Source organism: Mytilus californianus, unplaced genomic scaffold (assembly GCF_021869535.1).
Source record: "Mytilus californianus isolate M0D057914Y unplaced genomic scaffold, xbMytCali1.0.p SCAF_5, whole genome shotgun sequence".
NCBI lineage: Eukaryota > Metazoa > Mollusca > Bivalvia > Mytilida > Mytilidae > Mytilus > Mytilus californianus.
This window is the reverse complement of record NW_026262701.1, coordinates 38,825,161-38,839,597: the sequence shown is the minus strand read 5'-3', so window position 1 is coordinate 38,839,597 and position 14,437 is coordinate 38,825,161. Positions and strand designations below refer to the sequence as shown.

Below are 14,437 nucleotides of genomic sequence, written 5' to 3'. Positions count from 1 at the left end.
TACGTCATACCACAACCACATTGTTGGTTGCTATGTCTGCCGGTACGAACACAAAATGCTTAATTTGTAGGGTCTTAAAAGTTTTTTTATTATGTACTTTTTTAATACTCACACAGTCTCGAAATCTTTTGTACATTACAGACTGATGTGGTATGCTAAAAAGTGATGATTACATACTGGAACTATATATAGCAATAAACTGTGCGTAGACATATAACTCAGATAAAGTGTTGGATAAAACTAATTGATAACGCATTCAAATAGATCAGACATTATGACACTGAAACATAAAGAGAAGACCTTTTTGTCAATTTTCAATTATTCAAAGGGTTATAACAAAACAGAAACGACTATTTTATATGCAATTTTCTTAGATTTCAATTTAACGTAGGTCGATACAAAACTAAAATGACAAAAAATACATTGTATGATGTAAAAAAGAGACAGGGGACACCAAAGGAAAAATTTAAAACATAGAGAAGAAGAAAAACAGACAATACCGTAAAAAAAAAACGACGAAAAGGCAAACAACATTCTACACAAAACACTACACGTAAAACTGTGACGAAACCCATCTCATCATTAAAATATACGACTTATTACGCATGTTTTCCATAAAAGAGGGTCTGGATGGAGGGTGCTTCTGTATTCTTTAATTTTTAAGCCATTTTTCTCTATTCTATATACTTTTCCCCCATTATTCTTTATATTCAAAACCTAATTATTCTCTATTCTTTATTTTTTTGGTCCATTTTTCTCTATTATTCTTTATTTTTTTGGTCCATTTTTCTCTATTCTTTACATTATTTGTCCATTATTCTCTATTCTGTAAACCCCCCTCCACACCCTCATACATTTTTGTGGTAAGAAGTCGCTATGTTTTTGCTGTGCCTGGAAGACTCACTCTCGCACGCCCTCAAAACATATGTTACTTTATACATAAAAAATTCGTTAAACTGATATTTTTAATACCATATGCATGTATATATTTACTCTTTTTAAAATCACTGACCATTGCCAAATTTGTATCATTTCCGTTCCGATATAAGTCGTTGATTAACTTTTAGTTACCTGTACAGGTAAATTGGATTATTGCCAAGCAGCGCCGCCATTTGTAAACAATGTACAATGTGTCCGTCAAAATGGATTTATCATTTTGTTTCAGTATTTTCTTCTTCATTTTTTCACTGATCATCCCATCGACAATTTCGATAAGCACAGGTGAGACCAAAAGACATGAGTATTGACACAAAATTAACCAATCACATAGTACATTATACTTCTTCGAATTCTCTCCTTTCCTCTCCGTAGTAGTTTCCTTCGTAAGGAACACCAATGATAAATGCAAGTAGAATATATTTATGTACACGGTACATATGCATGACATATGTTATCTGTTTTAGACAAATGAATTTATCGGTAAAATTATGAATATACACCCGTGTTATAAATATGTATACTTTTCCATTAAAATGTTGTTTTTTTTTACTAAATCAATGACCATCAATATGTCGGGTTTCCAAACTTTACTGGGCTGTCTTATAAGTCAATTTTTGAATACGTTGAGGATTTCGATATAAAACTAGGAAGAATGAGAAAAGAAATGCTAACAAGTTTGACACATTCTAGTCTGGAACGGAATTTCTGTGGTTCGAAGTTCTAATTTCAGCATACTATTTAAATCGCACGTTTTTAAAAAGGTCATTTTGTAAGTTTTATGGTTATGCTATTCGAAAATAAAGGTGTAGAACCTGAGACCAATAGTCCAAATTCATGTATAATTAGTCACAGGTAAACGTGGTAATGTAAAAGATAAATTACATTGTAGTCCTGGTAAAATGTGTACGGACGGACATATATTACTGGTATAAAAAGTCCTTGATTACAAAATTTAATAGTATTTTTAGTCCAATGTCAGTAATTTATGTCCTAACTGATTTTCGTAAGAATTCATGTCCATGTCATTAATATTCCTAGGTAAAAACGTCCATGTTCTTTATTTTACTAGGAAAATGTGTAAGGAAACTCGGAAATCATTTACTCGCATGTAACCTGTTTATTTACTTTTGACTTTAATTATTTATCCCTTGAAATTTTTTATTAACTGTGTATTTGCATTCAGGTGTCACAGGTCAAATTTATTCGTTCATTGTGTGTTAATTTACGTTTTTTGATTGAGTTAAGCCTTCCATTTGATATTTTATAGTGTGTTTTTCTATGTTGTGATGTTATACTATTGTTTCAGAAAAGGGAGAAGGTTTGGTACCATTAAAACGTTTAATCCCGCTGCAAATGTTTGCACCTGTCCTAAGTCAGGAATCTGATTACAGTAGTTGTCGTCTGTTTATGTAGTTCATATGTGTTTCTCGTTTTTATATAGATTAGACCGTTGGTTTTTCCGTTTGAATAGTTTTATACACTAGTATTTTTTGGGGGCCCTTTATAGCTTGCTGTTCGTTGTGAGCCAATGCTCCGTGTTTAAGGCCGTACCTTGACCTATAATGGTTTACTTTTATAAATTATAACTTGGATGGAGAGTTGTCTCATTGGCACTCATACCACATCTTCCTATATCTATATACAATGGAATTTTTACTTGTTATGTTTTAGTATTTTGTTTAACAGTAGTGCATTAATCTTTTGATAAAATTTATGTTCCCAGACTAATTTTCCTAGGAATTCATGTCCATGTCATTATAATATTCCTAGGTAAAAACGTCCATGTCCTTTATTTTACTAGGAAGAATTGTAAGGAAAGAAATCGTTTACATGTCAACAATGGAACTTTAATTGTAACAGTTATATATTTTAATAATTTGTTTAACAGTTGTGCATTAATCTTTGAATAACATTTATATCCCCAGACTAATTTCCTTGGAACTCATGTCCACTTTCATTAATAGTGTAAAAACGGGGTCTCTAAAAACACCGCAAAGGACCTCCTTTGTGCACAAAGGAGTACAATGTAGCACAAAAGACCACAAAGGAGTGTAATAAGAGCACAAAGGACCTGCAATTGGATTTTTTGCAAGGAAATAATGTAATTTCTGAAGAAAAATGTAAACAAAATATTTTGAAAATCATGAAAATTGCGATTTCTATTATGTACGACTTGGTGTAATCACCGGTACCGGATCGGAACCGACTTTATATCGGACGGTTTATATCATAGCATATGTTTTAGTAATTAAATAATCAGTAGTTAAGAAATATTAATATACACTATTTTATCAACATTTATTCTGGACAAAAACAAAGTATCTATCAAATTTCTCCTACTTTATGAATCTATTAGGTTTACGAGGAACATGTTTGACAAGACGCAAAAATGATCAGTATGGCAGTTCTTAGGCTATGTAATTGACATGAAATTTATAATCCGGATTTCAGAAACGCCAATGTGTAATTTGTTTTATTCTTGACAAAAATAAAGTATCTACCGAAATTTTCTTACTTGACGAATCTTAAATTGCTATGAGAAACGAAAAGTATCGCACGTCGCCATAACAAAATGGACTGCTCATACTGTCTTTTTGTTATTTGTGTCGTTGGCATTCGTGGTTGTTTGTTGTTGACATGCAACCATCATCGATTCTTTTTCTTTGGACCACACAAATTAGTTCCTGTAATATTGATTCAAACACAACCCTTTATCTCTGGCAAAGACCTAAAATATGATATTTCTTTTCAGTGTATTTAACAACATCATGTAACCAGACTGTTGCCATAACAACTGGCATATCACTTCAGTCCAGTACGGCATTACAGTACTCTAATTCCATGAACTGTTATCTCGCCGTCACAGTGCCCACAAATTATAAAGTTGTAGCAGTCTTTAGGTAGGTTATACATATATAAAAAATGCTGATGCAGAAATACCTTCCAAATTGTATATTTAAAATCAAAGACTTTATATATGTTACTGTACTTATTAGTGAACTTTTCTTGTTAACATGGTACATGTACGCGAATTGTATACCATCTTATTCTGGTATAGATTTTTATTCTTATTCCATCTTATCCATGTATAGCTTTTTACTCTTACCAGCCAAATCTTATTTCAAACTGTTTTCTCTGTCCTTTTAAATTCACAGCTTCGCCATAATAACAGATTTTTTTCAAACCTTACTCAACAATTTGACAATTCAATCTGCTTATTTATACCGGAATAAGATGGTATAAAATTATTTAGAATATATAAATTCGTCGTCGTGATTAAACTATGCTTAGTCTATAGCTATGTAAGGTAAAATAAAATTTTTAATGAATGATATCATTCGTCGTTTTGTTTGTTTTTCTTAAGTCAAAGGGATTAAAGTCTCTTCTGATTCGACTTATCCGATGATTTACACGTGTTGTAGTTTACATTAGATTTTCTTGTTAGACGAGACAAAACAGTATGTTTATGGGTCTTACCCCTGCATAAGTCACAAAAGGCAGGGATCGATTTAGACACCTTACGATGCATGATTATAGTATTATTTTTTTAGAGTGATGGATGTCCTTTAAACGAAATTATTTTCCACAATTAAAAGATTGCAAAGCTCGATGCTATATTGATTATGGTACTAGTATATAATTTACTGTCGTCCCTGTAACCGACATTTAATAAAATCAAAATTACCCCTTATTGATTTGAGAAAGTTTGAGTTTAACTCTTTTCCAAAAGGCTAAAGTACTTACGAACATAATTCATGTAAGTATTACTACATTGTATGCACTTAAAAAATCCTTTTTGTAGACGATTTGAAATTGAGGATAAACTACATAGCGCTTGTGTGGACTATGTCAACTTTTATGATGGAACGGACACCTCTGCCAGTCTGTTGAACTCGGATCCTTACTGTGGAAATACAGCGCCAACCAACATAACGTCTACTGGCACTTCACTGACTGTACAACTTGTAACAGACTCAACGGCCGTCTACAGAGGCTTTGATCTTCTACTTTCGGCATTTTCAAATGGTAAGAGACAGGCAAAAAAAAACACCAAAAAAACACACTTATTGTAGATGTACAAAATATGGAATGGCATTAAACTATTTTTGAAAGTTATTAAAATTATGTCATTTTCTCACTAATTTGTCAGCATCAATGTTGATATATTTTCGAATGTTATTATATTACTCTGTAAATAAATTACAGGCAATCTGCCCTTACAAAATATCCAATCTTGGAATTCGGATGTTTGTCGGCTGCTTTTCTTTTTTGTCGAAACTGCTACATCGATGTCACGGAAGCGAGATATAGCGATTCCACATTCCGTCGTCTTCGGCGTCCTAAACATTTAGGTTCAGTCTGTGGTTAAAGTTTTTTAAACATTGATAGCTTTGTCGATCCTTCGTGGAATTTCACGTAAATTGGACAGAAGCTTTTAGGATCAAATCGCAGTATCCAGAGCAAAATTAAGAAATATCTTTTTTATTATTCAGTATTTTAAGGATGAAAGAACTTCGTCTGTTTGTCAGCTAACATTAAGATACAGAATAAGATTAAAATCGTTAAACATCAAACATTTTTTGTCTTTTGTGATAGTTTTTAACTGATAGATGGACTTTTTTCTGCAGTTAACATTTTACAGATAGTATGGGATTATTTTTTTTGTACATGATATCTTGTTTGTACAAACGGTACAATTGTTCAACCTGTTTGATGAGGATTGTGTATTGTAATGCTCTCTGATCAAGGAATCCGTTTACAATTTTATAATAACTATATTTTTTTTAAATGTGCAGCAATATATCGATGAAAAATTATTGATTGAATGTAGTTTCTGGAAAGTCCAGTGGCAAATGGGTTGTTAAATTATGGACAACAAAATCAGAAAAAAGTAGATCCACCTAAATGTTCGGAGAAAAGTTTCAACATCAATGCGGGTAGTAGTTACCAGGGTTTTAAACTGCAGATAATGTGGTACGAGGGTACTCTCTGATCAAGTGGTATCTTGTTCAATGTTCCAATGTCGAGTGAACCTGGCTGTGTATTTCTAAAAACTTAATACTCAAGCAAGAATTCAACACCCCAATTACTACTAAACCTGACTTAATATTTCTGGACCCTGAATAACCAAACAACCCTGGCCTGCATTTTTCAGATCACTACTAGAACACTGCTCTAGAAATCGAAAGATACCGAACGAAGTTTAATGCAGTCCACTATAGGATATGACAATGTTATAACTTTTCTTCTTTTTAATGTGATAAATATCAGATAATTGCTGGTAAATGCATTTTTAGAACTAAACTGCTTTAAGTTGTATATACATTAGACTTCATTGAATATGTGTGTACAAAATCCTGCTTTTACATTCATGTAATGAGATATATTTGATCTTAAGTGTTATTTTCCAAATACTTTTGAAGAAAGTGTGTCACATATCAAATCATCTCTGTGCAATTTGTGTTTTATAGTGAGTCGGTAAGCTTGTTCCTTAAATCTGCATATCCCAGTCTTCCCCTGCTCGTTTTAAAATTAAGGAAACCAAAAAACCAAAGACTATGTACGCTTCAGAAGTCAAAACATTTGTTTAAATAGTTTGTCAAATTACTTGTAGCGCCCTGTTCAAGTGACATATACTTTGATTTTTGTAGCGCCCTGTTCAAGTGACCAATACAGCTGTTCCAACTCACTGTGTATTTCATCTACATTAAAATGTGATAATTATGACCAGTGTGGAGATCAATCTGACGAATCTGACTGCACAGGTAATCATATTAACTATACTGACGAAATCTCAATGTACAGGTTATCATACTACCAATACCGACGCTATCTCACTGCACAGGTTATCATATTAACTACTAGTATACTGACGAAATCTCAATGTACAGGTTATCATACTACCAATACCGACGCTATCTCACTGCAAGGTTATCATATTAACTATACTGACGAAATCTCATTGTACAGGTTATCATACTACCATTACCGACGCTATCTCACTGCACAGGTTATCATATTAACTATACTGACGAAATCTCAATGTACAGGTTATCATACTACCAATACCGACGCTATCTCACTGCACAGGTTATCATATTAACTATACTGACGAAATCTCAATGTACAGGTTATCATACTACCAATACCGACACTATCTCATTGCACAGGTTATCATACTACATAAAAATACTAACAATATCTCACTAAACAGGTAATCAAAGATAACTTACTGACGAAATATCAGTGTACAAGCTACTACGCTAAATATGCTAACAATATCTCACTGTACAGGTTATCATAGATAACATACTGACAATATCTTACTGTACAGGTTACCAAGCTAAAATATACTTACAATATCTCACTGAACAGGTTATCATAGACAACTTAATGACGAAATCTCTATGTACAGGTTACCATACTAAATATACTAACAATATCTCACTGAACATGTAGTCCTAGAAAACATACCGACGAAATCTTACTGTACATGTTACCATGCTAAATAAACTTATAATATCTCACTGAACAGGATATCATAGATAACATAGGACGAACTCTTACTATACATGCTTCCATGCTAAATATGCTAACAATATCTCACTGAATAGATAATAAAAAATTAAAAAAACCTGACGATTTCTCATTGTATAGGTTATCATACTTAATTTACTAAACACTATCACACTGTAAAGGTAATCAAAGATTATACACTGACGAATTCTGACTACACATGTAATCATACTACATATACTAAACACTATCACACTGTATAGATAATCATAGATAACACACTGACGAATTCCGACTGCACATGTAATCATACTACATATACTATACAGTATCACACTGTACGAGTAATCATAGATAATACACTGACGAATTCCGACTGCACATGTAATCATACAACATATACTATACAATATCACACTGTACGAGTAATCACAGATAATACACTGACGAATTCCGACTAAACATGTAATCATACTACATATACTATACAATATCACACTGTACGAGCAATCATAGATAATTCACTGAAGAATTCCGACTGCACATGTAATCATATTACATATACTATACAATATCACACTGTACGAGCAATCATAGATAATACACTGACGAATTCCGACTGGACATGTAATCATACTACATATACTACTGTACGAACAATCATAGATAATACACTGACGAATTCTGACTACACATGTAATCATACTACATATACTATACAATATCACACTGTAAAGGTAATCATAGATAATACACTGACGAATTCCGACTGCACATGTAATCATACTACATATACTAAACACTATCACACTGTATAGATAATCATAGATAATACACTGACGAATTCTGACTGCACATGTAATCATACTACATATACTAAACACTATCACACTGTATAGGTAATCATAGATAATATACTGACGAATTCTGACTGCACATGTAATCATACTACTTATACTATACAATATCACACTGTAAAGGTAATCATAGATATTACACTGACGAATTCTGACTACACATGTAATCATACAACATATACTATACAATATCACACTGTACGAGCAATCATAGATAATACACTGACGAATTCCGACTGCACATGTAATCATACTACATATACTAGACAATATCACACTGTAAAGGTAATCATAGATAATACACTGACGAATTCTGACTGCACATGTAATCATACTACATATACTATACAATATCACACTGTACGAACAATCATAGATAATACACTGACGAATTCTGACTGCACATGTAATCATACTACATATACTATACAATATCACACTGTACGAGCAATCATAGATAATAAACTGACGAATTCTGACTGCACATGTAATCATACTACATATACTATACAATATCACACTGTAAAGGTAATCATAGATAATACACTGACGAATTCCGACTGCACATGTAATCATACTACATATACTAAACAATATCACACTGTAAAGGTAATCAAAGATAATACACTGACGAATTCTGACTGCACATGTAATCATACTACATATACTATACAATATCACACTGTACGAGCAATCATAGATAATACACTGACGAATTCTGACTGCACATGTAATCATACTACATATACTATACAATATCACACTGTAAAGGTAATCATAGATAATACACTGACGAATTCCGACTGCACATGTAATCATACTACATATACTATACAATTTCACACTGTACTAGCAATCATAGATAACACACTGACGAATTCTGACTGCACATGTAATGATATTACATATACTTAACACTATCACACTGGGCAGGTAATCATAGATAACACACTGACGAATTATGACTGCTCATGTAATCATACTACATATACTATACAATATCACACTGTACGAGCAATCATAGATACCCGTACGAAATTATAAGGCGTATTACGCCTGGAAATCTGGCGTAAACCAGGCGTAAGTGGTAGTTACGTGTCCAGATCCAGGCGTAAGGGAACAGGAAACGTAAATTTGTAGTCCTTACGGGCGTAGAAAATATGGTAAACCTGGCGTAAATTGAAATAAGCAAGGCGTAAATTTTCCTACGGGCGTAAAACTGTTGTAATGGCGTAAATCATAATACCCATAATGCTTTGTTGATAAAGGATCATCGGATTTTTTTTTCAAAATTTGGCTCTTTGGTATTATTTTGCAAGCGTTGGACTTATGGCAGCTTTATATATTCAGGGATAATTTGGAAGAATTTGAAATTGGAATTATGGAATCAAATTGATTAATGAAAATTGTGAAATAAAAGGAAAGTAATATACATGGTAAAAGATAATTATGTGAGTAACTAAGTTTTATTTTTTAACAGTAATTTTGAATTCTGAAAACCTTCATCCTTGGATGATAACATTAAAATCTTTCACATTAAGTGAAATTGCAGTATTATCATTGATATTTTGGTTCAAATGACATTAATTTTCAAAAAAAAACTTAGTTAAAATGCTGGTTTTATTTCAGGAAGAATTAATTGCCATAATTCTAATTTAAACTTAAACTTATTTGAGCCAGTGTCTGTCCAATATGTATTTATTTATATAGCTTCTTCAATTAATAGTTAATATTTCAAGTTTCATGTCAAACAATGAGAAATTTAAGCAATAGTACAGAAGTTTGTATCAAATACACAAAAGTACACAGCTAGGGTAATACACTGATTTAAAATAAGTGTAGTATTATGTAAGGATATTACGCCTGTTTTTTTTATTGACCAGGCGTACTCATTTGCATATAACGCCTGGTTTTCTGTGGACCAGGCGTACTCATTTAAATATTACGCCTAATTTTACGCCTGGTTTCTGCCTCAGTTACGCTTGGTTTCCGTCTGGTTTACGCCTGGTTGACGCCTGGACATGCATTCCGTAAACACTACAATGACGCCCTGATAAAGTATGATTTCTACGCCTGGTTTCCGTGTCATTTACGGGCGTCCCATTTCGTACAGGTAATACACTGACGAATTCCGACTGAACAGGTCATCATACTACATGTACTTACAATTATATCACACTGTATGGGTTATCATATATGCATGAATATACTAACGATTTGTCACTGACTGTACAGGTATTCATACTAAATATACTGATAATATTCAACTGTAAATGTAATCATTTCAAATATACTTTCAATATTCGCGAGCTTCCCTCACCAAAAACAACTGACCACAATGATTAAGCCAAAGGCACAGAAAGTGGTGTTCAATACCAGCAAACAAACATACGAACATCCTTTTTTAACAATTGTATAGCCTACTTAGTTCTTAAATACAACTATATTCAAATGAATGTTTTATTTATTTAGACGTAAAATTTGCACGTGTTGTGAACACTGAAATCCGTGTCATACTTTTATAAACATAATTCATTTTTTGTTTCGTCGCATCGCAGTATGCGAGACATAGGTATTACTAGCCGGTGGCGGCGGCGTAAACTATTTGTATAAAGCTTTATATTTAAGAAGGTAGAAGACCTGAATGCTTCATACCTTGTATGCAGATACCTTATGTTCGGCGGCGGCGTAAACTATTTGTAAAAAGCTTTATATTTCAGAAGGTAGAAGACCTCGATGCAGATATCTTATGTTACGAAGTTTCCATCTGTCATATGCCCATGGTCCTTGACCTCATTTTCAGCGACTGCTTGAAAAAAATTACAGTTTTTTTGTCATGTGAATTTCTCACTTATTATGAGTAATAGAATAACTATATTTGGTATATGGGTTCCTTGCAACGTCTAGGGGTTAACCTGACCTTGACCTCAATTCATGGATCAGCGATCAAGCTTAAAGTTACGTGATTAGGTCCGTTTTCAGATACTACAAGCAGCAGGTCAACTATATGTGGTGTATGGAATGATTGTATGGGGTCCATGTTTGACTGGCAGATTTCATATGACCTTGACCTCATTTTCATATGGTTCATTGGTCATTGTTAATTTTTTGTTTTTTTGTCTGTCTTTCAAGTACTGTAAGCAATAAGTCAACTATATTTGGTGTATGGAATGATTGTAAGGTGTACATGTCTGTCTAGCTGGTGTCATCTGCTCTTGACCTCATTTTCATGGTTCATTGGTCAATTTTAAGTTTTTGTGTTTTGGTCTGTTTTTCATATACTAATTGCAAAAGGGTCAACTATAATTGGTGTATGGAATGATTGTAAGGTGTACATGTCTGTCTAGCCAGTATCATCTGACCTTAACCTCATTTTCATGGTTCATTGGTTAATGTGAAGTTTTTGTGTTTTGGTCTTTTTTTCAGTTACCATAAGAAATGGGTCAACTATATTTGATGTATGGAATAGTTGTAAGGTGTACATGTCTGTATGACAGTTTTTAGCTCACCTGGCCCGAAGGGCCAAGTGAGTTTTTCTCATCACTTGGCGTCCGTCGTCGTCATCGTCGTTAGCTTTTTACAAAAATCTTCTCCTCTGAAACCACTGGGCCAAATTTAACCAAACTTTGCCACAATCATCATTAGGGTATCTAGTTTTAAAAATGTGTCCGATGACCCCGCCAACCAACCAAGATGGCCGCCATGGCTAAAAATAGAACATAGGGGTAAAATGTAGATTTTGGCTTATATCTCTGAAACCAAAGCATTTAGAGTAAATCTGATTACCAGGTCAAGATCTATCTGCCCTGAAATTTTCAGACAAATCTGACAACCTGTTGTTGGGTTGCTGCCCCTGAATTGGTAATTTTAAGGAAATTTTGCAGTTTTTGGTTATTATCTTGAATATTATTATAGATAGAGATAAACTGTAAACAGCAATAATGTTCAGCAAAGTAAGATCTACAAATAAGTTGTATGACCAAAATTGTCAATCGACCCCTTTAGGAGTTATTGCCCTTAATAGTAATTTTTAACAACTTTTTGTAAATTTTTTTAATCTTTTACAAAAATCTTCTTCTCTGAAACTACTGAGACAAATTTAACCATACTTGGCCATAATCATTATTAGGGTTTCTAGTTTAAAAATTTTGTCCGATGACCCCGCCTTCCAACCATCATGGCCGACTTGGTTAAAAATAGAACATCGGGGTAAAATGCAGTTTTTGGTTTATATCTCTGAAACTAGAGCATTTAGAGCAAATCTGACAGGTGGCAAAAATGTTCATCAGATTTAGATTTATCTGCCCTGAAACTTTCAGACGAATCCGACAACCCGTTGTTGGGTTGCTGCCCCTGGGTTAGTAATTTTACCAAAATTTTGCAGTTTTTTGTTATTATCTTAAATATCATTATAATATCTAATATCTAATACTATTAATTATGATTTTAACCTTATTTTACATGATTTCCAAAGCATCAGTAAATACAGGTGAGCGACACAGGCTCTTGAGAGCCTCTAGTTATCTGACCTTAACCTCATTGTCATGGATCTTAAAAAATGTTAAGTTTATGTGATACTTGTAGTAAAACTTTTATCTTTAAGACTTTCAACATTAAATCAATGGTCAGTAAAACAGGCGAGACATTTCAGCGTGTGCACTCTTGTCTTTTAGATGCAGACTTGGCAAACACAGCATCTAGTGATAACTCTGCATTGATAGCTGGGATAGCCATTGGTGTTGGGTCGGTCGTCATCATATGCGTTCTAATTGGTATTTATGTATACCGCCAATACAGATGGAAGTTGTTCTTGAAGGATCCACTTCCTGTTATACAACAATGGGATAATCAAACTAATTATCCTCTGACAAGGAAATATTACAAGACTTATAATGATGGATACCATTCCATGAAAAATAATTCTGATCCCAACATGTCATCCGCTCAAGACAGACCTAGTACGCCTAATTCAGGAGGAAGTTCAAGTAAAAGCATTATTAAAATTTCAAAACCTGGAGATTCGATTGCATGAAACAAGATTTTAGTGTCCATGTATTTTCTATTGAACATCTGGATTTGTGTTTAAAACCTTTCTTAGTTTAAAAATAGCTGTGGTTGCATTTAACAAATAGTTTATTTCGACAATTCAAAAACAATTTACAAATAATATCATTTCATTTCCTCTAACAATCTGCTGAGACATATTTAACCCCTTTTTATTTATGGCGATTGTAAACTAACACTTAAAGTATTATGTGTAATTAGTGAAATGAGACAAGAAATAAATAGAAATATTGTATGCCACTTTTAACTAGGTGGGCGGGGAGGGGGCAAATTCGTTTGTCATCGCCAGTAGAAACCCATTAAACATGCATTTGATATCTTTTCTGAAAATTTAGTTCAAATTATTTGCTATTAGTCTTTTTTATACAACTTTTTACCAAATTGGAGAGAGGGAGAGAGAGAGATTATCTTCATTCATTTAAAAATTTTGTTATATAGATTGACAATTAATTGAAAACTTATTTCTGTTTGTTACATTTGTAAATTTTAATATATTTTTTTAATGTATTTCGCTGGCGAAAAACCTTTTTTATATTATTAAAAAATATATTTTGATTTGTGTTTCACTTTTAAACAAAGTAATGCAGGACAGTAAGCTTCTAATTGGCACTGGCATATTGAAATACATACATGTATTTACCATGCACATTACACGGACATTATCATGGGTAAATGTACAACCAGCATTTTGGTGTTATCTAAACTTTTGGAAATAATGAAAGTACCAGAAGCATGAAAAAAGACTTTTCATAAGACAGAGAAGAAGTGAGAAAATTGAGGGAAATTATCATGCGTTTACTTCATTTCCACCATAAATTTAGTATTGGTTGTTGGATAAACAATCGTGATATAAATTTACTGTCGATAAAATAGGCTATCCGCACTATGTGTTTCTCGTTATTGTTTGTCCGTTAGGTCGTCTTATTTTGTTTCGGAGGAGTTCGGGTGTCGGTGTTGTCTTTTCCTCGATTTTCATATAATTTGTACTCATCATAAGCAACATAACAGGCTCCAAATGTGGAACAGGATCTGCTAGTCATTCCATAGCACTGGAGATCACC

General features: G+C 33.1%; 1 protein-coding gene across 1 annotated transcript; it reads left to right on the top strand.

The window, feature by feature from the left end:
- Positions 1–1,092: 1,092 nt before the first annotated feature.
- On the top strand, positions 1,093–13,931 carry LOC127701898 (neuropilin and tolloid-like protein 1). Its single transcript, XM_052205876.1, has 5 exons — positions 1,093–1,221; positions 3,692–3,839; positions 4,742–4,965; positions 6,591–6,704; positions 12,986–13,931. The coding sequence occupies exons 1-5, from the start codon at positions 1,122–1,124 to the stop codon at positions 13,342–13,344; spliced, it is 945 nt and encodes a 314-aa protein (XP_052061836.1). The 5' UTR covers positions 1,093–1,121; the 3' UTR covers positions 13,345–13,931.
- Positions 13,932–14,437: the final 506 nt, after the last annotated feature.